This window comes from Hermetia illucens, chromosome 4 (genome assembly GCF_905115235.1).
Source record: "Hermetia illucens chromosome 4, iHerIll2.2.curated.20191125, whole genome shotgun sequence".
NCBI lineage: Eukaryota > Metazoa > Arthropoda > Insecta > Diptera > Stratiomyidae > Hermetia > Hermetia illucens.
Genome location: NC_051852.1, coordinates 107383159 through 107409571, shown reverse-complemented (window position 1 = coordinate 107409571; position 26413 = coordinate 107383159). Strand labels below are relative to the sequence as shown.

Here is a 26413-nt window from a genome sequence, read left to right as displayed (position 1 = left end):
ATTCCGATTTGTGAAAAATAACAAAAAAACTAACTAACTCGGCAAGATCAAATGATTAGCCGACGAGAAATACAATGATGTTGAATGCGGCTCGGTGAAGGCAACCTCCACGGCCACGAATCACCACTTCAGGTCGCCAGCAGCCCTATCCTTTTCTGGCGAAAGGTGAGGGCAACTTGGCAGGATGGATTCCCAACAAACTTTAATTGCGAATGCACGAGCCTCACCCTGCATGGCAACGGCAAGTCTGGCGGTTGCCGCAAAAAGGACCAATCCGCGTGGTTTTTACACCTTTAGCCTCGTCTTTCTACGCGACTGAAAACATCGTAATCGACCCGACCTTGCCTCACGGAAGTAGAGCCGCCGCTTCCAATCCAAATGCTTTTACGTCTCTCACAACGATAAATTTTCCTTCCGTGGCCGAAATTTGACTAATTTGAAATTTCAAATTTAAATCTCTAGTAGCAAACCTTACGAGAAGTCTATATCATCGTTGGAGCACACCCTACGTTTGCAGTTAAACAACCAGCTGAAGCGATGAAATTAAATCGCGTCTCTCCCCTAGGATTGTACATATTATATATTTGCTACAATAGTGCTCCAGCAAATATCTTGAATGTTTACATCACAACTTATTAAGAGTCAAGACCACTTGATTCCGTACAAGTTACTAAATCCGTTAATCCTTGGGACTCCCATATAAGGCACCTGAACCATAATCTCGCTCATCTAGAAGAGGGGGTGATATCTGGAGCGAACTCGAACTGGAAACAGTGATGGAAGACCTTAGCAAAGTCGCCATTGACGCATATGAGGCCAGATGTGCGGTTAAGACAGTAATGATATTATACATATCCTGGTGAAACAGGAACCTAGCCAGAATGAGAACAGAGGTCTGAAAATTCTCAAACCCGCCGAAAAACCTGGGGACTGACCGAGGTAACACAACGCACTGACAACTTATATTATATCATAGTAATGCGACCTGGGAAGCAAAAGGAAGTAGCTTCAGAGTGCATCTGTTGATTGCAAGCATTGAGAAAGGAAGGGACTGGCTAACAAAAATCTCGATATAAGGGATCAAATATACTAGGGTGGTCCCTAATTAAACACCAATCTGTTTCATTTAAATACTAGACTACGATACTGGAAAGTTCGTGTAAATCTTACAATGATTAATAAAGTTGTAGTAGGTTAAAGCTATGATTATCATGTAAGTTTACTACAGCCTAAAATGTAAAATCCGTATTATGGAGATGGTCAATTGCCCCAATTAAAAATAAATAAACAAGTCGAGAAATCAGAAGCTCCAGGTATAAAAAGTTTTGTGTATTTCTTTTATAAAAACATTTGAGACTAATGGGACATTTGTCCCATTAGTACTTAGCACGTAATGCTTCGATATCCCTAAAAGCTGTCTGGTGTCCTGAACTACACTATCACTCCATCTCAGGCTGGGTCTGTCACGTCTTATTTTTTTACCGTAGACATTATCCTTATAGACTTTTCAGCCGGATAATTCTCATCCATACGGAAACATACGGAAGTGACCCGCCCTCCGCAAGCTATTCGGTCGGAATTTATCCATATCCAGGCGGAGGTCGTGGTATTGCTTCTCGTCCATCCTCTTGTATAGAACTCCAGAGATCTCGGTTTTGTGCCGAAGGCCACCAATTCGAAATTCCTAAAAGCTATCTGGCGTTCTAGCCTACGTCGTTGCTCCATCTAAAGCAGGGTGTTCCTTGTTTTGTTTTTCTACCATAGATATTGCCCTAATAGACTTTCCGAGCGGGATCATCTTCACCCATTAAGTGACCCGCCTACCGCAACTTATTGAGCCAGATTTTACCCACAACTAACAACGTAATATAGACTACGGAATCGTCAACACTGAATTCTTCGAAGGATTTTTTTCTCGAACGCGGCTAAAAGTTCGCAATTTTTCTTGCTGAGAACTAAAGTCTCCGAGCAATACATGAGGACTGGTAAGGTCATTGTCTTGTACAGTAAGAACTTTGACCCTATGGTGAGACGTTTTAAAAGGGGTTTTTGTAAGCTGAAATATGCTCTGTTGGCAGCCAAAAACAGTTTACGGATTTCATCGTTAGTGCGCATCAGTGCGATTTTCTTCCCATTCTTCCCATGATGTCGACATCGTCAGCATAGACCAGTAATTAAGTGACCTTGAAGAGGATGGTGTCCCTCGCATTTACATCAGCATCACGGATTACTTTTTCCAGAGGCAGATTAAAGAGAATACACGATAGGTCATTCCCTCGTCTTAAACGACTGTTGATAGTGATTGACCTCGGGAATGATCCTGCTGCTTTTATCTGGCCTCATATATTCGTTAAAGTCAATTTAGTTGGGATATTGAATTTCCTCATGACCGTGTACAGTTTTATCGTGACTATGCGATCATAGGCGGTTCTGAAGTCACTAAAAAGATGGTGTAACTGATGGTTATATTCCAACGCTATCGCTTACCGTACAGAGAAAATCTTATCTGTTGCTGATTTGCCTGGAGGAAGCCTCTTTGGTGCAAGTCGACGATGTCCCTCATGTATGGGAGTATCCGGCCTAGCAAGATTTCGGAAAAATCTTATAGATGGCAATAAAAAATGTGAGATCTTCATAATTGTTGCATGGCGTGATACCCCCTTTTTGTGTATAGGACAGATGCCCCGTTGGAAATCGCTGCTGTGTCCAAATAGCTGAGTGGTTAGAGCACAAGGCTGGTCGTGGTTCAAATCTCACTGGTACGCGACGGGTTCTTTGAGAGCGTAGCGTTGCCCGGTATGTAGCGTTCTTCAGTTCATCGTCGAACCAGTTGCTCCGGTTTTTTTGTCGAGTGGGGTCAAATTTGTTTGTAACCGTATCAGTGATAACGTTATTCAGGTGGCTATGAAAATCATTTGTCGATGTTTCATCTGCAGAACCTCTGTTAGCTGGATGGCTTCCGTATTCACTTTCACCTGATGGCCAGAGGCAATAGTAGGCGATGTTGTAATTCGAACCTGGAGCACTATTCCAACGAGACTGTGATCTATCTATATTGCCCCTCTCTCCTATACGTTCTCATAATCATCAAAGCTAAGAGGTCGCGACGTTCAATTCAAACGTGGTCAATTTCATTTGATACCCCGCATGGCCACATTTTATGAAAAAAAATTTTGCACCCTCCTTTCACATGTATGGGGAGCCCCCCCTTAACCTTAACACAAAATGGCGTCAGTTGCTGCATGTAAAGGGAACGGCAAATCACATACTCTTGCCAATTTTCGTGACAATCGGTTTAGCCGTTTCTGAATAAATCGGCTGTGACAGACAGACAGACAGACAGACGGACAGACAGACAGACAGACAGACGGACAGACAGACAGACAGACAGACGGACAGACAGACATCGAATCGATTCTAATAAGGTTTTGCTTCACACAAAACCTTAACAAGTTTTTATTATTTCAAATAATTAATAGCTGGAAACACCGCATAATTACACTCAGGAAACAATTGTTTGCTGGTAGTTCAAAGGAATACTGCTTGTTTTCCATGGGCTCTGCACTATTTTTCTTTCATAGACATTTTAAAATAGTTCAAACTGCTTCAATTATCTGGGGAATCACAACAATAGGACAGCAAGTGGTTTCCCAGATATTCGAATTATTCCTCAAAATTAGGCAAGTCTCTATATCTGTGAGCCACTATTGTTAAACCGGAAGAAACAACTTAAAACAACGAAAATCCCGCTTTATTGCATTTGCAACAAAATTCGATTATTTTTTCTTATATAAAATCCTATAACTTTGTCATCCGTAGCTATCGGCAGGCAGTTTCAACGTCAGTGTGTAGTCTTATATGTGAGCTATGCAATACAAAAAGAAACACTGCGGAATCGGAAGCGATTATATAACAAAATATCTCATGAGATGGCTGCAATATATGATATGGTGGCTTTTCTATATGAAACGGGTCCTTGTCCAGCGCATCTCTTGTAACACTGCGGTATCAGTTTTATATTAGGATAGGGTATCATCGGCTAGCTGCCTAGCAGCTCCTATTCTCTATCAACCATTCGTCCGTTTTTATTGCCGATTAATCCGAGACTCCTTTCGTGGCTCCATAAATTAAGGACCAGTTGGTATAAATTGTCCTGTTTGCGCGGGAAGCTCGTCTTCTTCGTCTGCAGTTTTTCGTTAAAAAACAACTCCCGACGTGGAGGTGGAGATAGGGTTTGGTAGTAGAGCTGTCGCTATTGGTGGGTATCAATCCACGTTTTCACTCTGGGACCTATACTACACCTTACTGGCGTAAGTAAATGCCATCCCAAATGATAGAGAGTCCATTGTGCTGGATGATGGCTGTGTTGGTATCAAAAGTCCTTAATATATATTACAAGCATCATTTTTTATTTCAGTATAGACCTTTAAAATGCATTTCTGTATGAACTTTGGTATGTATTATCGAATAATATCTTGTTACTACGTTTATCTAAATAAGTTTGACTTATTTTAGATTAGATGGTATAAAAATACATAAGGCTTAAAAAAATATACAAAAAACGGCATATTCAACATTTGCAAAGGTAAAATGGTCAATAAAAAAACAAGAAAGTACGACGAAAGTATCTATAAAATAGTTACATGCTAATATTACCACTACAAGGACGAACAAGCTAACAATATATAGTATATTAATAATATAGTATTCATGACGTTATAAATACATTATGTACGTTTTGTTGTACTATGGACCTTTGAAATTGGGGGAGTACAGCATTTAAGATGCTTCAGTTGTATTTGCTTCCGTTGTTTCACTCCTTTGTCAGGAGTTCGCAAGATTCTTATAGCCGTTACAGTTGAGAGCAAATGCTTTGTATGTTCGTATGTTCTATGATTTGTTGATGAGATAAAGTAGGTATAGGTAAAATGTTCAAAAATTACTTGCACTATGGTAAAAAGGTTTACTGTATAAATTCTAGCATAATTTCGTTTAGTTATTAATGTATTTTGGTGTTCACCTCCTATTACTAGACGAATACATTCTACTGAACCTATCTTATGAAATTAAATGCAAGTATTTCCCGGAAATTGCACGATTATTATATGAGTTGCACAGATATGAAAAATATAGCATTCGAAAATAAATTATATAACAGAATCAAAATAAACTATCCATCCTAATTTAACAGTAGAATCTAGTGAAATTTTCCCGTAGTAAAGGTCTAAAATTATAGTAGAACTTGTAAAAAATCAGTTCAACGTATTGCTATTTTGATAAAGATTCACTTTCCTCATCATTTTACACGGTTGCCACGGAGTACGGTATTTCTTTTGGCGCTTTTCCATTAGATATTAACCATATCGATCCGGTATTGGCCTCTTTGAGCACTGAAATTATTCCCTTTGCAACGTGATCGGTCCTGGAAATAAAATAATAATGATTTAATCTTTCAAACATTAATTTCATTTGAATAACATGGGGGTAGGGGTGGGTTGACAAGAAAAATGTTCCCTAATGCCCGCCTATGTAGATGGCACTAACGAGGATAGCAGCGAATGCGAGGGGTTGGATTCTTGCCTACCAGTAAAGATGCGGAGAACCTTAGAACCTTACCTTAGTAGTATTAGCAAAAATGAAATTGCAGAGTTATATGACAAACATCATCTTTCATTATCCTAATCGTACATGGAAACATCACATATTACCCTTGGCAGCCGATGTTAACAAATATTGCGAGTAGTAAGTTTATCACATTCGTAGTGTAAAGTGTACGGGAGGAGGTATGAATGAAGAATGAACCTCTCATGCAAGTGAAGTAAAAAAGCAAAAAAGACTGGTTATTTCTACATAAATTCAAACTGAGCGGAGACTAATCGCAGCGTATGAGGCAGGTGTTCCTGTTTGTGTCGAATGCACAATTCCAACTATTTTATTTCAACTAATTTGAATGTTCCATCAAATGCATCGTATTGATGCATTGATGCATGATGTTGAAAACAACATTTTCGATATCATTTTCCAGGCCAAAGCCAACCATGAAAAGATTGAATCATAACACGAACAGATTCGCAAATGTGTTCGGGATTGGCACTCGACAACCGCCTCTGCCAATTGCATTGGGAAGAACAGTGTGATGATAGAATAATACATTAAAGTATTACTCGGTGATATCCTGTTTGATAGTGATTATATCACTTTTGTGATATTACATACATCACCTATACGTCTCTGGGTCTAGGGCTCCATCATGGTTTTTTTGGTCGTTGGTAGTTTCTGCCAATAAGTCATTGAAATTTGTGTATTTTTTAGCCCTTACATTCTTTTAATTATTCCATGGGTCTATGTGTATTGAAAAAAAAAATATTTACTTCTCGTTTGCATATGAGAATCAGTATAAAATCATATCAGCCCCTCACTATTATTTATAAGGCGGCAATTAGGCACAGATGGTTGACAGCAACAAATTCGAGAGCCAAAGGTCGAAATGAAATGTATCGAGGTCAAAATGAAATATAGAGGAAGCGTTTGATGACTGTCTTAACAAGTTATAGTAAGCGTTTTATAATCATGATCAATATTAAATTCTTTTATTTTTCCTCTTTTATTGATAGTAATAAACTCCATCAAAGCCGGTCCCAAGCGCGGTTGTGAAAAGAGGAGAGATGAATAGCTTTAGTCTGAATGCCACCGCAACGTCTCAAGGGTAGGTGAGGAACGTGCAGGAACTTTGCAGTCTGGGATATTACTCACTGATGAAGCTATCACCACACCTGCCAGTTAGGTATAAAATGCAAATCCAGATAAGGAGAAAAAGAAATCTAAGGCACGGTACGGATAACAGGCGGAAGTCGTCTGACTTGGTGCCCGCAGTGGTCTGGTCGGGTGTCCGGAACCCTTGATCGTGGAGCGGTTCGTCCTTACCTCCTATTAGAAATAACAACAACTCGGTGGGGGCAGGTACAACATTTTTCCGCCCCTTGTTGCTCCAAAAATTCGTCGAGCGTTTCCCACAATACGGGAACGTGACTGTTTGTAGACCAGTACTGCTTTATTACTCGTAGCGACTCAATTCCGGTCGTCATCAGGAAGTGTGTGCGATTTGAGGTTATTGCGGAAACGAGTGACAAGAATCGATGGAGGTAGAGGCGAAGGCATCAACAACACCACACCAAAACGCAGGCAACAGTTCAGGACTCGCCGCAGCACTCTTCTTCTCTGAAGCTCGGGATATAACATTTTCGAAAATGAATTCTTTGCATACACCAGGTAGTCACAGGCTCTATGCATCCCCAGCAACTCCGAGAATTCTATCTCAAATCTATGATGAGATTACATCCCAACTGTGTTTTGACATGCCGCTACTGCAGCTATCGTCACTTGTGTATTGCGGTGCAATTGCTGCTGATATGTTTATGGTCAAAAAATTCGCTTGTGTTGTCGACTTGAGTGAACAAAAAGATCCACATAGAAAATTCCTCTGGAAAGTTGGCACGATTCATTAAGGCAGGACATTGCTGGCCTGTTTCAAATCAGCGGTGGCAAAGTCAGCAGCATCCTCAGTGAGACTCGCATGGCTGAAATTCTGGAAACACTAAAGCAAAAACTCTCTGCCGTGTGCAGTTCGTTGCGACGCGACACTATGGCGAAAGTCATTCCAGTCGTGTTCAGAATGCAACATACGCGAAAAACCAGAGGAGTTTTTTCACATCACTCAACAAATCCTAACAACTGGCCCGTCCTAAAAAGGACACAGTGCAGAATCCCGCAGACACAAGACTGGGAAGCATCCCGGGGCGGATACGGAGTACTTTATCCAAATTCTGCGACAGGGGCGTAGTTGACGAGGTAGCATAACACCACCGCCAAGTAGACTCACCACGCGCTTATTTTTCGTGCGCTGACACCACTTAACTGGAAGGATCGATCTTTCAATATTCTCATTGGAATGAAGTCAGACCAGGAGCGGATCGATGAATGCAAGTCATTTGTCTATTTGCATTTGTCAAACAGCTGCCTAGGTGCTGGGGAGCTGCAGTGGATGCGAGGCCCCTCTAACACCTTTGCCGTAACTAAGGAGTATGATGCCCGAGTTGTATAGTGCCACTCCACGCTTTAGTTCGCAAAGTGCTCTGCCCACGGCATGGGCACAACCCATAACGACCATGAAATTCCAACAAGAGTGTCAGCTGCAAATAACCGGGCCGAGAGCAGATTCTCCATGAATTCTTCTAGAACATATGCTTTCAGAGGCCCATTTCGACTCTCATGGTAGCAGATTACCTCCAGTGAGGTTTTGTGGCAAGGGCCACTTCAGTTGAGCCTCATAGCAGACTCGAATCTGATTGCGCTCCTCGAGTACAAGGGACGCCATTCCCCAAAGGGTTGACTGGAATTGATCACAGAGACTTGTCCGGTTTACTCATGTAAACCGCAGGCAGCACTCGATATTTCTGCTTACATCATGTTTTAGGATTGCAGGTCTTAATTGATCACCATATTCTCCAGAATCAACCTGGTGTGCGGTTAGTTGACAAAATAAATCGTTTTTCGTATAATATTGAATCGTTATCCCCTATAAAAGCAACATTGAATGGAGACACATGGAAGGTGAACTATGATCCACTGATTCGGGAAACCAAGAAATTCGGCATCTGAAAAGCGTGGCTGCAGCTCTCATAATAATGCTATCCCCCTTTACAATTAATGCTAAAATCAGAACCTATTTCATAAGACACCAGTGAAGATCTTTCATTTGGGTATACTCGGAGAGCTTGAACTCAAAGTTGATGTCCACCAAATTCCGTGTCATTAGGTTTACTGTTTGGATAGGTGATAAGTGTATGCCTATTGATGTGACCCGAGTACTTTCTTCAGATATGCGCATCTTTGGTGTACAGATCAAAATGACTATGGGAAAGATACCCGACCTATTGGAAGTGAACAAATGGGCTACTGGTGGTCGATATCCCTCGACTGTAGCTCTTCGATGGTAAACAACTTGGCCTGCGAGTCATACACTAATGATCAAAAAAAAGTGGCCACCTACCTGGTGTCGAAAGAGTGTCAAATATTGCCGCCGCATGTAATATTTCGGGGTTTTTCGTAATTTTGCAATGAAGCAGGTATAAAAAGGGACATCAGAACATCAAAGGACATCAGTTCCTAACAAACAGACGAAGTGCAAGGATACGAAATTTAGAAATAGTGAAAAATCATTCAAAGGTGGAAATAGTGCTTGAAATACATTTTTAATAATTTGTCGAATTAGAATGTCTCCAAAACAGCGGTAAGTAATTATTATCATTAACTTAGTAGAAAAGGATAGTAAGAAAAACTCATCAAAAATTAGGCTTGCCTCAAGGACTTTTCACAAGGATAATCCTGGTAGAGTCCTGGAAGCAAGCGGAGAAATCAGTTTGAAGATTAAAAATTCATATATTTGAATTATTTTCAAAAAATCATTTTGTTTGAAAAGAAACTCAAGAAAAGTGTATACATTTTTTCTACAGGCAATTAACATCATCATCATCAACGGCGCAACAACCGGTATCCGGTCTAGGCCTGCCTTAATAAGGAACTCCAGACATCCCGGTTTTGCGCCGAGGTCCACCAATTCGATATCCCTAAAAGCTGTCTGGCGTCCTGGCCCACGCCATCGCTCCATCTTAGGCAGGGTCTGCCTCGTCTTCTTTTCCTACCATAGATATTGCCCTTATAGACTTTCCGGGTGGGATCATCTTCATCCATACGGATTAAGTGACCCGCCCACCGTAACCTATTGAGCCGGATTTTATCCACAACCGTACGGTCATGGTATCGCTCATAGATTTCGTCATTGTGTAGGCTACGGAATCGTCCATCCTCATGTAGGGGGCCAAAAATTCTTCGGAGGATTCTTCTCTCGAACGCGGCCAAGAGTTCGCAATTTTTCTTGCTAAGAACCCAAGTTTCCGAGGAATACATGAGGACTGGCAAGATCATAGTCTTGTACAGTAAGAGCTTTGACCCTATGGTGAGATGTTTCGAGCGGAACAGTCTTTGTAAGCTGAAGTAGGCTCTGTTGGCTGACAACAACCGTGCGCGGATTTCCTCATCGTAGTTGTTATCGGTTGTGATTTTCGACCCTAGATAGGAGAAATTGTCAACGGTCTCAAAGTTGTATTCCCCTATCCTTATTCTTGTTCGTGCTTGTGTTTGACCAGTGCGGTTTGATGTTGTTGGTTGATTCGTCTTCGGTGCTGACGTTGCCACCATGTATTTTGTCTTGCCTTCATTGATGTGCAGCCCAAGATCTCGCGCCGCCTGCTCGATCTGGATGAAGGCAGTTTGAACGTCTCGGGTGGTTCTTCCCATGATGTCGATATCGTCAGCATAGGCCAATAGTTGGGTGGACTTGAAGAGGATCGTACAGGCAATTAACGGAGGAAGAAAAAGGACGCATCGTAGGACTAAGCGAGTCTGGCAAATCACAACGCGAAATCGTGAGAATTTTTAAAAAATCGCATGTCGAAGTTTCGAGAAGCGGCGTGCAGCAAGTTTTGCGACGTAATCAAGCAAGCGGCAGTGTAGCACGTAAGAAAGGCTCCGGAAGACCACGAAAAATGAATAGCAGAGACACGAGAGCGTTGGAACAACACGCGCTGAGGAATCGGAAATCGTCGATCGCACAAATATCTAAAGATTTTGTGCCGGCCAGCGGAAACTTAGTAAGTCGCCACACGATTTCACGCCGTTTGAAAGATGTTGGCATTCGCAGTCGGTGCTGTCGAAAAGTTCCGGCTCTTAAACCGAGGCACAAAGCTGCAAGATTGGTTTGGGCCAAAGACCATCGAAACACCGACTGGACTAAAATCATTTGGTCGGACGAATCAAGATTTTGCCTTCGATCGGACAGGCCGCAACGCTGTCTTCGTAGGTCAGGCGAGGAATACAGTGAGGATTGCATCCAGGAAACGCAGAAAGGCAACCCTGGAATAATGGTATGGGGCTGTTTTTCCTCAAAAACAGTAGGTGTACTGCACCGGGTACCAGTGAATACAAAAATCAACTCAGCTGAATATAAAAATATTTTAGAAACATCACTGGTACCAAGTCTAGCGAGGTTCAGAACACCTCGCCTATTAACTTTCCAACAAGATAATGCAAGACAAGGCTCATATCCGATTGGTTGGCCCAAAAACATATAAGGACTCTTGATTGGCCTGCTCAAAGCCCTGATTTAAATCCCATCGAAAATATATGGGACCATATTGATCGTGAGATTCACGACAAGACAATTAACAACTTAAACGAGCTATGGGAAGCTGTTTTGGGTGCCTGGAATAGAATCTCCGAGGAGTATTTAGAAGTACTAATTAATTCTATGCCAAACAAAATTGATAATGTTATTAAAAATAAAGGAGGACATACCTCTTATTAATAATAAAAAATTTGTTTTTTATTTATAAATAGCCTTTACACTTCCTACCATAGTATTTGTAAAACAGATATTTGAAATTGTTATCAATTGGGGAGAAACTAGGGTTCAAGTTTGGATTTTCGGAAAAAGTTTGGGTGGCCACTTTTTTTTGATCATTAGTGTATAGTGCTACAAGTGATTTAGAAAAGGAGACGTTTGAACGAAGTGCGACATTATGAAGAACATCCATAATAAGGAAGGATGCAGCCAAGAATAGATGTTCGGTTTTAGACACATCGGAAAATAAAGTTGGAGTTGAGGATCCTGCACGCCTTGAAAGGTGAAGGAGTAAATGAAAAGGTGCTGTCAAGTCTCATAGAAAATAATGCTCCAATCCAGAGGATTACTCTTCATCCGGCTTTGAGTGGAAAGTGTAGAACTGATATAATTTATCAACGGGTGACATGCCATATAAAACATAGTGAGAGCCACGAGAGTCCACTATAATAGGGCACAGAAAGAAGAAATACATCTCCAGGAAAGCAAAAATCTGTTACCTCGACAGCGACACCTAATCGTACCAAAGAGAGGATTTTCTAAGAAATCAAGAGACATCTAAAAAATACATGTTTTCTGTTTCCAGAACGAGTGCTCTAGATGCAAGGGCCGGCTAGCGTGGTGAGGGTGGACCCAGGTTAAAAACAAAAAGACAAGCAGAATCGAAATAAAAAATGCCAATTACCAAGGATAGTTTGTCGTACGCTGACATATTCGAATAGATTAGAGCTGATAACAAACAGGCAGAAATGTGTGCAAGATCTGGAGGGTTCAGGAATATCACGTTTAAGCTGAAAAGCTCACACGCAGACAAAATGGAACCAAGTTAAAAACATAAAACTCAAAAACGTGAGACTCAGATGAAGTCAAGTATAGAGGCTAAATCTGCATTCCTTTGACAGAACAATTCAACTTGCAGGGACTTAAGGGGGAATAGGTTCTGACTTGAAACGCAACAACACGAATGTTAGTGGAAATAACACACAAGATGATCTCTACCGAATAGTCTCATATTGGGTGGTTCCTGTGCTGTGCAAGAGAACAGATCTTACAACTTCAAATCCTTTGCGAAAGTACGCCAAGCATCATTATTTTGAGGCATTAGTAAAGATTGTTAAAGGATAACTGTTTAATCATAGAAGGATCTAAATCGATTCGTTTATTAAAGGAAAAAACTTACTTTTGTGGGATAATCCCTTTCATATCCAGCTGCCATGCTTTCTCATGGACCGAAGAAGTGAATCGATTGCTATGTGAAGACGCACCGGTATCCAAATGTCCTACGCATATAGCTAACACTTTCACTCCAGTATGGTTAAAGTGATAGGAATCCTGAAAAATTAAAGATACGAGATAATTTCACGATTTGAATTTGAATATCCAACACTTACCCCACATGCCTTAGATAACCCAAGAATAGCGTGTTTTGTTGCGGTATAAATTGGTGTTGAAATTTGCGGCTTCACACTTGCTGCCGAACCGATATTTATAAGCATTCCTCCCTTTCCGCCTTTATCCTTTCCAAGAAATTGTAGGGCCAATAGCGTACCACGTATGGCCCCATTCAAATTAACGTCAACTTCCAATTCCCAAAACTTATCATTCATAATTTCAGCATTATTAATGACAATATCGATGTTATCGAATTCGGCTAGGGTGGTTTGGAATGCATCTTCATATTGGACGTAATCGGTAACATCGCAGTGACAAAATAGGACTTTTTCTTTACCAAATGCTTTACCAAGCTCGTCACAGGCATTCTCTCCTGCATCGGAGTCGAGATCACATATAGAGATCTATACGAAAAGGAAAATTACTTTCTTGAAATTGTTCAACAGGATTGCTTTTGTTGTTATAATGATATTTACACAAGCTCCGCGTTTCAACAGTTCTTCACAAATTGCCCGACCTAACCCAGTGGCTCCGCCTGTTACCAGCGCTACATTCCCTTTAAGATCCATTTCGCCTCTAGAAGAGAGAGATTTTTTTTTAAATATGTATATAGAAAACTGGAATAGATTATAAAAGATTTTGTGATTTTCTTATGGTTAAGGTGCATGCTTATATCATTTGCACCAAGCTGAAAATTTAATTGTGCTTCATCTTTTAAGTCCCATTTACACACAGAATAAATGTGTGTAAAGGGTCCTAACCCGGGAATACTACACTTTCGTTAGTATCTGCTTTCATGGCAAGAGTTGAGCAATACTTATCAAGCACAAAGGAGTTCATAAAATAGATACAAAACGAAAGGAACCGGAAGATTAGCTACTTTATTTATTACTTAAATCTTTTATCTATTCTGAAATGACTGTAACTATTTCTTAGTTAACTACAAAAACCTAAAAAATTAAATAGAACGGTTCCCCTCAATCTAACAACTCCTAACAACGGTTAACTTCTCTGATCGGACAATGCCACTCTTAAAGTTAAGCTAATAAGATTAATTTTTATTTTTTGTCGATCATAAGATAAAATGTTGGTAATTTTATTTAAGGAGAATTCTACAGTTATTACCAAGTAGTTTACAACAAGCAAAAATGCTCTCGTCAAATATACACTTCTCGCCAAAATTATACGTCCATTCTATTTTTAAGGTGTAAACACAAAACCTTATTAAAATCGGTTTACCGTCTGTCTGTCTGTCTGTCCGTCACACGCATTTTTCTCGGAGACGATTATAGCGATTGACACCAAATTTGGTACAAAGGTGGGAACTGTGAACACTCATGCATATAGTGATTTACATCCTTTTACGACGAATTTAAGGGAGGTCCCCATACATGCAAAAGGGGGGTGTACATTTTTTTTCCATCAAATATAGTTTTGTGGGGTATCAAATTAAAGGTATCGGCTAGTACTTTTCGAAGCTGGTCTTAGTTTTGTTTTTTGTTGAAAAGGTTGGGAGTACAGGGGGTTGAAAGTGGTCATTTTTTTAACGAACCCATTCTCAGAAACTATCAAACCGACAAATCTGAAAAAAATCAGGGGTCTCTCACTATATGGTGCCTAGGCTCTGAAATACCCGCCATACCGATCCTTGTTCAAATAAAGTTAATAATAGTACATTACTATAATTTTAGTAATTGACAGGAAAACCTCCCTTAAGTTTACCCTAGAATCACAAAATTTTGCAGCAATATAGGCTACAGTGTAGAGGATGACCTTGCCAAATTTGGTAAAAATCACGCTATTACTAACAAAGTTATACTAGGTCAAAACTATCGCTCCTCTGCAAATTCAAGACTATGAATGTCAATATCACTTGAAAGTGGCTATTTTCACGTAATATATGCATATTTTACGTGCTACATGCTAATGGGACAAATGCACACTCAAATCTCTTTATAAAAGAAAAACACAAAACCTTTCATACCTGAAGCGTCTAGCTTCCGGTTTCCCGACTTGTTTCAAAATGTTTTAAATAATTTGGTTTTTCAAGGAATTTGCTTGTTGAGATACTTTACTAGTGGATAAAGCAAAATTGTTTTATTATTACAGAAAATACTCGATATCGTTTTGCAGAGATAAATGCTTTTTTACGAAATTGACCTCCACAAAATTATACGTCCGCTATAATTTTTTGTGTTTAAGGTATGCATTATTGAACTGGATTGTCTTTCAACTTATTGTTATTGTTAGCATTGTTTTATCGTTTTCTTAAGAAAAAATATCCTTTCGTCCTGCATAAGATGTAAACTTGAAGCTGTTTAGATTAGATGTTTTGGCAGATGAATGAGCAGGTCAGATAGATTTAAAAAAAAAATAGATTTGAATTGCGGAAGGAATCAAGAATATATTCGCGTTGTAACTTCGGTGGTAACTTATAACTTGGTCTGCTTTTAGTATAATATATACGGTAAAGTTCGACTGGCTTCTCTTAACTTAACATGCATATTGGGACCTTCTCGATGTTGACTTACTTCTATTTTTAGGGATACAGAACGATAGTTAATTTGCCTTTTAGCAGGATAATGACACTATCCGTTTATGAAATGCTACTAACCATAGGTTTCCAGCTGGTCAGCTTTCTCTTTTAAGTTCACTACCCTACTTTTCTGATTCAAATCTCATTGAGAAGAATTGAATAATTTACCATTGTTAAACGTGTCTACGTTAATTAATTTAATTTAAGAGTTAAAATCTGGATTTTGTATACTTGGGATAAATTAGTCCGTTCAATAGATATCCAACTATTTTAGACAATTAGCGAAAAAATAGATATTACCCATTATTAAATTTAACCTTTGCCATTTCTTAATATTGTTTTCAAAGTGGACGTGCAATTTTGTGATGGCAATTTTTTTCAAAAATACATTTTTTACTAATAGTAACGTACGAAAATGAGCGCCCCACGGCTAGAAAAAATCTCGAGATCGAGACTACTAGAGTATCTGGTAGGAACCGAATTACAGATCCTCAATTTGAGTAATGAACCCACTTTCTCTAAGTGTCAACCGATATCACGCTCTCTGATCACATGCGCAACCTCCACCCACTCCATTTCGGAATCCACGTAAGGCAGATTGGGCGGCGTACAAAACAGAACTAAGCGCTCGAGTTACGATCCCTGGGAGACGCATCAAATGCATTACTGGAATTGAGAAAACAACTCAGATGATCAAAACCACAGTAGATCTACTATAGGCAGTACCCTTACAAAAATGACCCCACTTGCAAATGTGCTTGCAGAAGCTTATCTGTACACATCAGAGACGCTAAACAAGGAAAAGGCATAATCTTCGTCAAATCGTATTGGTAAGAGAGAGATCGGTAAGCTTTTGCTATTCTGGTACTACGGCGTGCTCACCCATATAACAAAAAGTTGTTTCACGTATTCACTTATACATAAGCAAAAACTTGCCAATCTCACCAATACATTGGCAAGTCCGGGCGGTATGTGAAACACAGCTGATCGGGTTTTCGGTACATCTCGCTCATGCTCAAGGGCAAAACAATTTGAAATCGTGTGTACTCGCACTGATTTCCCCCCTTGAGGGGCAAGGGGGAGTGAGGTAGCTGTCTAGTATCTAACTGTGATCAAAACCAGTATGAGAGGAACTTTCGAAGAGAGTTGTTCACTCATGATGCTAAAGAAGAGTAAAACACCATGGATTTGGCGAAACAGAGGAGAATGACAAGAAAGCTCCTCAATCGAGCATTAAAATCTGATTCAGCCGCTTGCTGGATTCGGTACAAAGAGGCCCAAAAAGCACTAAAGAAGAGCATAAGGTCAACCAAACGATCGTCATGGAGACGCTTTTACGAAGACACCAAATCTCTTGAGGCAACCTCCAAGCTAAAGTGGATCCTTGTCAAAGAACGTAGCCAGCAATTGCGTTATCTACGTTTACAGAGCAGGAGGTACACAGAAAACGATGAGGGAACGGCAAACGATTTGCTTGAATTGCACTTTCCAGGCAGCATCCAAAATCTCATCTCGAGGCCGACAGACATATATAGCCCTCAACCAGTAGATTGGACTCTGTCATACAAAGCAGTTTCATTGGAACGAGTTAAAGGGGCGCTCTATAAATACAAGTCTGCGTGTCTCGAGGGCATTATTCCTACTCTAGTAAAAGAGGGCATGCATGTCCTGGGTCTATACATTGGGAATATATAGCGCACTTGCCTAGCACACGCTTATATTCCAACCAACTGGTAATATTTGAAGATTATATTTATTCCCAAACCAGGGAAACGACCCTACACAGACGCAAAAAGTTTCCGACCGATCAGTCCAACTTCCTTTCTGTTAAAAAGACTAGAAAGACTAGATCTTGGTTCATAAGGGGTACATATATCCAATTGATCTTATGGTAGCCTTTTGGTTGTGTTTCTCATACCGACGGTTGATAATGTTACTGGAAAGCTCCAAGCTTTCGTTAACATAGGTCTCCAGCGGGTGGTCGGGGTACTCTAGCTTGACACAATCGTAAACGAAGAACTACGTTGGTGTACCGGTCAGACACCCATAAACTTCTTCATCAGAAATCGGAAGTGGCAATGGAAGGTCGTTCATTAGAAAAGAGGGGCAACTTCATCGTGGGTGGTGCAGAGAAAAGAAAGATTGATGAAGAATTCTCGGGGGCTTCTGCAGGGAGCTGATACATATTTCGACGAACTGGCAAGGATAGCGCGTGACCATGGCTAATGAACTATGCGCTATTTAGGCAATTATATTTTTATTGATTAAAAAGTATGAGAACTTAGATTTTTGAGAAACTGGTAGATTGTTTCGAGAGGGAGATTCTAGGAGGCAATGCGAAGTAATTGACCATTTAAGAAGAAACATCAGTCGATGTGGGCTTTCTGTACATATAAATGAACGTCCTTAACATCTCTAGTGATAAACAGCAGAAATACCAAGAATCTATCTACCATATGTGAAAGTACATATAATATCTGATACACACGCCTAGATATACTGATCCGTGATTCCGCTTTGTAGTGAATGCAGAACTACCATCACAACTTTGTAGCAGGTGCATTGATACTATCCCAACACATGCACTTTATAGAAATTGCGCTTTTGATTAACTGCTTGGAGTATCAATTGAATGGATTCCAGACATGAGCCTTCTCAAACTTTTCAACGCTCCGTTCTCTCTTGCATTGTATGAATCCATTCCTGTGTGAAAACAAAAACCAATCCTAATTCATTAATTTGGATTTCACTATTCAATGCCATTCAATGGCGATGATTCAACATTTACTGAATTCAACCGTTTTTTACCTTACTACCTTCAAGGAGAACAAACTATTAATAAATTGCTTCCAGCTGTGTTGTATATCAGTGGATATAAATGTATGTATGCTGCAAGCAGGTAAGCCCTACAGCTCCATTCGGCAGGACTATGTTGTTGTTATGATTATGCAGGGCTCGCAATTCACTTTGTCTAAAGTGTTTGCTCGGTTTCCAAAGTACACGAATGGACGGATTGCAAAGTGCATAAATAAAGCGCAAATATGGACTGGAATGTATAGCAAAGTAAAGTCAGAGGATCCTTTTTAGGGGGTGTATGTATTGATAAATATTTTGTGGCCAACAGTTAAATGCTTGCTGCAACCAAGAACTGTAAGCAATAATGCCTCCGGGTTTCCAAGCTATCACCACTAAGCTGTAATTGTTCAGTGTCTTGAATTGATTGTGTCCCAGAGATATTATTGTAAACATATTGTTAGGTAATGTTTGTTGCCGAAAGGAATATGTTGTTCACAATTATGTCACCATAGTAGACTATAATCGAGTAGTCTCGAACATTTACTTCCTGCTTTATCGGATTTCTCATTGACTCATTGATGGCACTTAACCTAAGAAAACTATATCCATTTTATGTTTCCTTAATTTTTTCGCGTCTTGTACTGTCTACTTTGCTAACTTTCAACAAGTTTGCCTACAGAATTCCACATGTATAGACTCATTTTCCTGTAAGAAGTCAGCACACCGTCACACCAACTGGAATGCATTACGACGAGACAGCGGCCGGCAGCGATAGAAAAGAACAGCAACCACTGCCTCCCTGATTGCAAGATGTAAATAACCCTACCTATAAACACACTATTACTTTCACGGCATGCGACTAATAACCGTAGCACGCCTTGCCCTTTCGAATGTTAGGGGGGCAGGCGGCCAGAAGTAGGACAAATGCGGGTAAAGGACCCACACTACACCCATACGCTCTGTTCTTCTATCTTGTAGTACTCCAAACCCCGTTCCACAAACTACCACCACTATCACTTTATCCAGACACCTCTCCATCCAGCAAAAGCAACTCAAGAAAAAATGTCCTTTCTAGTACACTGCACTATTTTCCACTTACGCATACACGTAAGCCAAATTGGCCCAATTATTGTTAATTGAAAATTGCGAGGATTGTTATACTTTCCGCATTGCAATGATTGATTTTGTTATTTGGAAATATGGAAATTTATAAAAAGGATAATCACCAAAACAAACCGCACAAAAGCACCCACGCCCAAAGCGTTAAGTTCAAGGCTACAAGCAGAATGTCGTAGGTAGCAAAAGCGAGGACTCTTTTGGGCCACCTCTGGTCCTGGGTATACACTCCCCATGTGGAGACGATTATGCGCAGCGCTGCCGAAATCGCGTGCATAGGGTGGGCTCGAAGCTTTCCATGGGAAAATCACGTGTATCTGTTTTGTTCCTGTTTCTATGAGTCACTGAATTTCTTTGGAATTTCGGTTACGCATTTCGGGAAAGGCTGAAAGGAAATGGTCACAATGTTTCCGGGATTTTGATTCTCAAGAAGGGAAAACGAGTTTAGGATATGTCTGGTTCAGCGATTGTAAAGAATGTTGAAGGATTAGAATATTATCGGTATTAGGAGTCACTTGAATGACGAAACAAATGCTGAAGGACAAAGGAATAATAAGCATGTTTACAAAATTTTATTAGAGAAATACACGCTTTCATGAAATAGACAATTCAATTTCGGGACTATGAAACTGAGTCAAGTGAGAAAAAGTGCAAATAAGGTAGGGATTTTGAAACTATTATCCAAACAACTGGATATTCATGACAGGTTTTGGAGATTTTTTATGTAAGAATATTTGGGTACACCATGGTTCCATTTATACATAGCTATGAATATATGAATACGTTGAATATAACCGATATTCAATTCGATGTGGTTGCCCCCATAATTTTTTTCAGATTTTTCGGTTGGGTAGTTTCTAAGAACGGGTCCTTGAAGCAATTGAACCCTTTTGGACCTCCGCACTCCTCCCTTTACAATCAATGTCAAAAAATATATTTTGCACTCCTCTTCTATGTAATATGGGGACCCCACCCCCATAAGTTCAATGTATTATCATCATCAACGGCGCAACAACCGATATCCAGTCTAGGCCTACCTTAATAAGGAACTCCGGGCAACCCGGTTTTGGGTCGAGGTCCACCAATTTGATATCCTCCCCCAGCGCCATCATTCCATCTCAGGCAGGGTTTGCCTCGTTTTCTTTTTCTACCATAGATATTACCCTTATAGGCTTTTCGGGCTGGATCATCCTCATCCATACGGATTAAATCCCCCGTCCACCGTAACCGATTGAGTCAGATTTTATCCACAAGCTGACGGTCATGGTATCGCTCATAGATTTCGTCGCTATGTAGGCTACAGAATCGTCCATCCTCGTGTAGTGCGCCAAAAATTCTTCGGAGAATTCTTCTCTCGAATGGGGCCAACAGTTCGCAATTGTTGTTTGTTAAGAATCCAACTCTCCAAGAAATACATTAGGTCTGTCAAGATTATTGTCTGGTACAGTAAGAGTTTTGACCCTATGGGTTTCGAGTGGAATAGTTTTTGTAAGCTGAAATAGGCTCTGTTGGCTGCCAACAGTCGTGCGCAGATTTCATCATCATAGCTGTTATCGGATCTGATTTTCGACCCTAGATAGGAGAAATTATCAACGGTCCCTATCTTTAATCTTCCCGTTTGACTAGTGCGATTTGATGTTGCTGTTTGGTTTTTTTTTGGTGTTGACATTACCACCATATATTTTGCCTTGCCTTCCTTGATGTGCAGCCCAAGATCTCGCCCCAATGGCCGCCTGATCGATCTGGATGAAGGTAGACATCTCGAGCTGTTCTTGCTATGATGTCAATATTGAGGATGGTGCCTCTCGCATTTACATCTACATCGCGAATTACTTTCTCCAGGGCCAGGTTACCGAGGACGCATGATAGGGCATCCCCTTGTCTTAGACCGTTGTTAATTTCGAATGGTCAGGAGAGTGATCCTGCTGCTTTTATCTTAGCCTAGTCCGTGTTATCAATTTCATCGGGATACTGAATTTTCTCATGGCCATGTACAGTTTTACCCTGGCTATGCTATCATAGGCGGCTTTAAAGTCGATGAAATAGGGTGCAACTGATGGCTATATTTCAACAGTTTTTCCATCCTTGCCGCAGAGAAAAAATCTGATCTATTGCTGATTTTCCTGTAGTGAAACCTCTTTAATATGGGCCAATAGTGTTCTGGGTGTATGGGGCTATCCGATCTAGCAAGATAGTTGAGAATATCTTATAGATGTAATACCTCTATAATTGCTGCAATGTGTGGTATCCTCCTTTTTATGTATGAGACAGACAACGCCCCGTTGCCAGTTGTCAGGTATTGATTCGCTGTCCCACATCTTGAGCATAAGTTGATGAACCACTTGGTGTAATTGGTCGCCTCCATATTTAACCAATTCGGCTGTAATTCCATTGGCTCCTGACGACTTATGATATAATTTTTGTCGACCGATCGTAATGAAACAAGCACTATCTCTGTCAGTCTATTAGTGACCTGTCCAGAACTGAACGATTTCTATGCTATCAGCCAATGGAGAACTGCGTTGTGAAATTGGTAACTGGTTTTCTTTGTGATTAACGTATCAACGAACGCCTCAAATCTAAAATTACGCGGTAAAGGAGACAAAGATGCTGCGTTCGATTAATGGCGTAGCACGCCTGGATCACATCCGAAATGAGGATATTCGCAATCGATATGGGGGTGCACCGATCGTAGAAAAATTGCGCGGGGCGAAACAACAGTGAATTGTTACGCTGGATGGTGATTTGCAAGCCCCCACAACAAAAGCACAGAAGGACGCGCCCAGGAGAAAACAGTGGGCGTCAAAAGCCATAGTGACAACAACCGCATCCAAGCCTAAGGAATTAGGGAAGGCTCAAGGGATTGAGAGCCGGATTCATTTCGGGGAAGTTCAACAACTATGAGATCTCCTTCAATATTAAAGGTGGTAAAAGACCTGGGCCAAAGGAGGCCTGTTAACGTCTCAAAATGTGCGAAAAGAGGAATGTTGGTCTTGCTGGAAAAGTCATCCTTTATTTTACTTGGAGCGATAATTGTTGCAATCAAGCATTCGGTGAAAGCCATCAGGGTTCTATACAACGAATCGTAGGAAGATGCGAAAGAATCGAAGGAGAACACTAAAATTACTCCTTCGAAGGTACCGCAGTCAACGAAGGTCATATCCAACCATATACTCGTGGCTAGGCGGAGAAAAAAAGGGTTCGATAAAAGGAAGACTAACATTCAGGAAACCGGCAAGTTCCCGAAAAACCAAACAGCGTGTAGCCCACTTTTAGGAGCAGGCCTAAAAACTCGATAAGCGGGAAAATAGTGTTTAAAATACCATCGATGTCCCACTAAAAGGTACATGAGGGTTGGACTGGGGTCGGGCCAAAAAAAACCTAAAAAGAAGATGGAGAGAATGCGGATTCGTCTCGAGGCGACAGACATTTCAAGCACGGGCAGTATACCCTACGCAGACGTAATAATGGTGGAAGCTCACCTTGATCGCAACGAGTTGGGGGACATGTAAGCAGGATCCGGAGGAAAAAAGGGAAATTTCATGATGGAGCTAAAAAGGTACGAGCAAAACGAAGGCAAGTCAAAAATTTACTTGAGGTAAGTGCTACCGTGCATACTGAAGAGCATCAAATTTTTATACAGTGCAAGGACCTAGATGAAGTCACTTCTAAGGTATAAATCTACACTGCCTTAGCAGAGCAATTCAAGCTGCAAGAGGAGGACTTGCAAAAAGTATCCATTGTAAGCCTCAGAGAGGTGTATGAAGCAACACAAATGGCGACAATCCAACTGCCAGCAGGGGCAGCGCGGTCCGTATGAGATGGGTAGTCTGTCGCCTTAGTGACCAAATCTCTTTGAGGAGCTATTTCAAGTATCTCTTATATAGACATCTGGTGAGCACATGCACAAGTGTGGTTGATCGGTTTGACTGATGCAGATGATGTGGAGAAACGGGTTACATTGCCCAGAAATGTAACAAGGAAAAGGAGGCCATGGTCAGCGGGCATATTGCGGATCAATAGTCTTCGCCGGTGAAATCACTGCATGGGCCATAGAATGGGAAAATCTACGGACGATTATAATAATAATCGTTGGCGCAACAATCCAATTGGTTCAGGACCTTGAAGTGGGTAGGGCATTTCATTCAAGACCGTAACGGTACACTACAGGATTACAGTACCCTGTAGGAGGCAATGTGGTCAGCATTGCGCACGCCCGAGGTTATTGCTCTGATTTGACTTAGGTACTCATTCACAGCTGAGCCGACTGTTGTCCGATGTTAAATCACGATACAAATTCCACTGCTACCGGTGAGATTTGAACCGCGACCTTCCATACGACAGTCTTGTGCTCTAACCACTTAGCTATCCGGACTGACGAATATAAGAGACATCTAATCAAACAATAGTCAAGCTAATATTTACCGGAAAGGTGGGTATGATTAGGTTTTGGAACTGTTTTTTTAGTCGTTCACTTGCTGGTGATATGTCCTGGAACCTCAATGAACACTATACCCATAGTGATCACCGGGCAATTGTGTTTGACCTGAAGAACAACCCGAACGGTTGGAGACCTGTTCGTCGAAGGATGAGGAGAACTTCAGGTTGATATGCGAAAATAATTGACGAGCAAACATTCATAGATGTGTGGTTGGAGCAGGACACCAAACCAAGCACACCCTTGTAGGGATTCTTCCATATAATAGAGTGCATCGCGACGGCATGCGATTCATCAATGCCGAAACTTTATACTTCCCTGAGTAGAAGACCCAATTACTGGTGAAATAGTGAACTATCTGATTTTCAGATGGAGTTTTACGAGTCAGCGGTTCAGATAGACATGGGTAAGATTGAACAGGAGGTGAAGCAGCATGTCAACAAGAAAACCCCAAGAAACCTGAAGCTACACAAAGAAGCAAGAGCTAGAGATTTGTAGTAGGCTGAAAGACAACAAAGCAGCGGGCCTCGACGGTGCACCAGATAAGACCTTAAGCTAACTGTGAAATCAAGAACAACGATACTTGTAAAGTTGTTTGAAGCATGCTTGGTGGATAGGATCTTTCAGTGACAATTGACCTATAGAATTGCACGCTGTGGGGAAAATGCCGAAACGAATAATCTATAATAGATTGCTCCCGGCTGTAGAGAGTCTGGGAAAATTATCAGGCGCAACCTCCTTCCTCTGTAGATCTCCCGGTTGTCCCTAAATACTGAGTCCAGAGAAAGCCATACCCTCGACCTTCAGCAAGACCGGATATCGTCCCGAATGCAATGCAGCAATATCCGGTAAGTCGAGATGCTACGAAGTTGAATCCTCTGATCCTTCCGGTACTGTTCGCTGATTACCACTAAACAGCTTTTATTTCCGTAACGAACTACGGTACCAGTTGAACAGTTGAACTCTCCCGTTCATGTTAGTTTAAATGATGCAGATCATGTTAGCAGCGTTCTAAAAATTTTTCATTTCCAACTGGACACTATGTGGCGCCACAAAGGAGGCAAGAACTAGCAACTGTAAGACAGTCAAGATATCAGATTTCCAGAGAGCACAGAGACTTTATACTGAAAACCAAAAACTTTTCCCTCAGTAGCTCTTTGACTACCTTGCAGAAGGTACTCTTCTTAGTTGTCTTCGGGTCTAATTCAACGAAAACTAGAGATATTTCTGCTTCCCTTGCTGTTCAAGTTCGCCTCAAAGAGAAAATGCGTTCCAGAAGTCCTTCAAGTTCACCGTCACCCGGTATTTAATACATTTGCTGAAGTTTTTCTGGAAGAAGGTTGCTGGTTGCATGTTTTTCATAACTTCCGCACATTTCTTGATAAGAGGAAAATCTTCTTACACTAGTTCCCTGAGACCTTGTCTATGCTTAACTGAACCTGAAACTAATGGACAAATCAGTGTTCACTCGGGGCACTCTACTAATACCGGTTCAATGCACACTATCCTGTTACATGCCACTAGAAGAACCATATTGACGGTGTGTGCCGACCTGTATGGATTATTCACGATTCGCTCTTCACCGAAAAACTTTTTCAAGGTTACTACCTAGGATTCCGGTATACTGCCAGCTACGGGGTCAAAACCACTTATTCGGCCCTCAAGGACCCCGTAAAAGACCGCAGACCACCCGAAAACCAAAAGAGAAATATTTTTCAAAACTTTAAATGGGCATATTTCCATTAATATTGAAAATTTCCAGAAAAGGAGCGAAATTCGTGATTAAGGAGGGAGGTCTAGAAACTGGGGAAAAACGGAGGAATCTTTTGCAAAACTTTTGGATGGCCATATCTCCATTGAAATTGTGATATTCGATTATACATCACATCATAATCACTGGTTTAGAAAAGACATAGGACGGCGCTATATTCGCCTTTGTTTTGTCCAAAATCTCAACACTAACGTCAAGTTGAGGCTGTTCCGCGCCAATGTTCTCTCTGTACTACTATATGAATGTCACCGCCACTGTTACTAAAAAATTCCAAAGTTTTCATCAATTCGTATCTGCATCGTTTCATCGGGGTATTCTCACCTATGGCAGTAACTAATGAAGAGCTTAATAGCCATGCGGAAAACGGAAATATCAATGGATAGGATATGCATTAAAGAAATGCGATTACTCCATTCTGGTTTATCCTATTCACTGACACCCACCATGCCGGGATGGCCGGCAAATGGGTCGCCCTAGAACACAGAGTGTTGGACTCCCGCCACAGCACGCTGGCGGACTACCAACTAAACACCTCCCTGTCATCAGAGAACTAGCCTGGAACCGTTTGACACATTACTTCGGGCTAGCCCTCCCGCTCTCCCGGCTTTGGAAGCCTTCAAGTCAGGGAATTCCTTTCACCAACGGGAGGGGAGGGGAGGAAGGGAGTTGTTAGTTCAGGGAACCCCTTACCGTCCGATCCCTCTGCCGGTCGAGTTCAATCTTCTTCGGAGTAAGAAGAGCCCGAACATAATGCGCAATACGATTCCAGCTGCCAACGCTCTTCAGCATCTCTCTGACAATGTTGTCTGGAGAGAGCTCCCCTGTGTCTGCATAAAGCTGCTGGCAGAGGCCGTCCCACCTCTCGCAAGAGAAAAAGGTGTGTTCAGCGTCATCCGCCACTCTATT

The 26413-nt window shown here is 41.1% G+C and overlaps 1 protein-coding gene across 2 annotated transcripts; it reads right to left on the bottom strand.

Moving 5' to 3' along the window:
* Window positions 1-4388: 4388 nt before the first annotated feature.
* Window positions 4389-19526, bottom strand: LOC119655863 (15-hydroxyprostaglandin dehydrogenase [NAD(+)]-like). Of its 2 annotated transcripts, none has more exons than XM_038061984.1 (5): window positions 19409-19526; window positions 13327-13426; window positions 12850-13254; window positions 12639-12790; window positions 4389-5422 (listed from the first exon to the last, which is right to left on the bottom strand). In XM_038061984.1, exons 2-5 carry the CDS (start codon window positions 13417-13419, stop codon window positions 5302-5304), a joined length of 771 nt encoding a protein of 256 aa, XP_037917912.1. In that variant the 5' UTR covers window positions 13420-13426; window positions 19409-19526; the 3' UTR covers window positions 4389-5301. The 2 variants fall into 2 exon arrangements, with proteins under 2 accessions (XP_037917912.1, XP_037917913.1); XM_038061985.1 differs by lacking the exon at window positions 19409-19526 and adding an exon at window positions 19282-19302.
* Between the last annotated feature and the right edge of the window lie 6887 nt (window positions 19527-26413).

Coding starts and splice junctions, on each gene's coding strand:
- LOC119655863 (XM_038061984.1), bottom strand. CDS start 13,419: ATGGATCTTAAAGGGAATGTAGCGCTGGTAACAGGCGGAGCCACTGGG. Junction 12,791..12,849: donor GGTTATCTAAGGCATGTGGG/GTAAGTGTTGGA, acceptor TTAATTTTTCAG/GATTCCTATCACTTTAACCA. Junction 5,423..12,638: donor AAAGGGATTATCCCACAAAA/GTAAGTTTTTTC, acceptor TTTTATTTCCAG/GACCGATCACGTTGCAAAGG.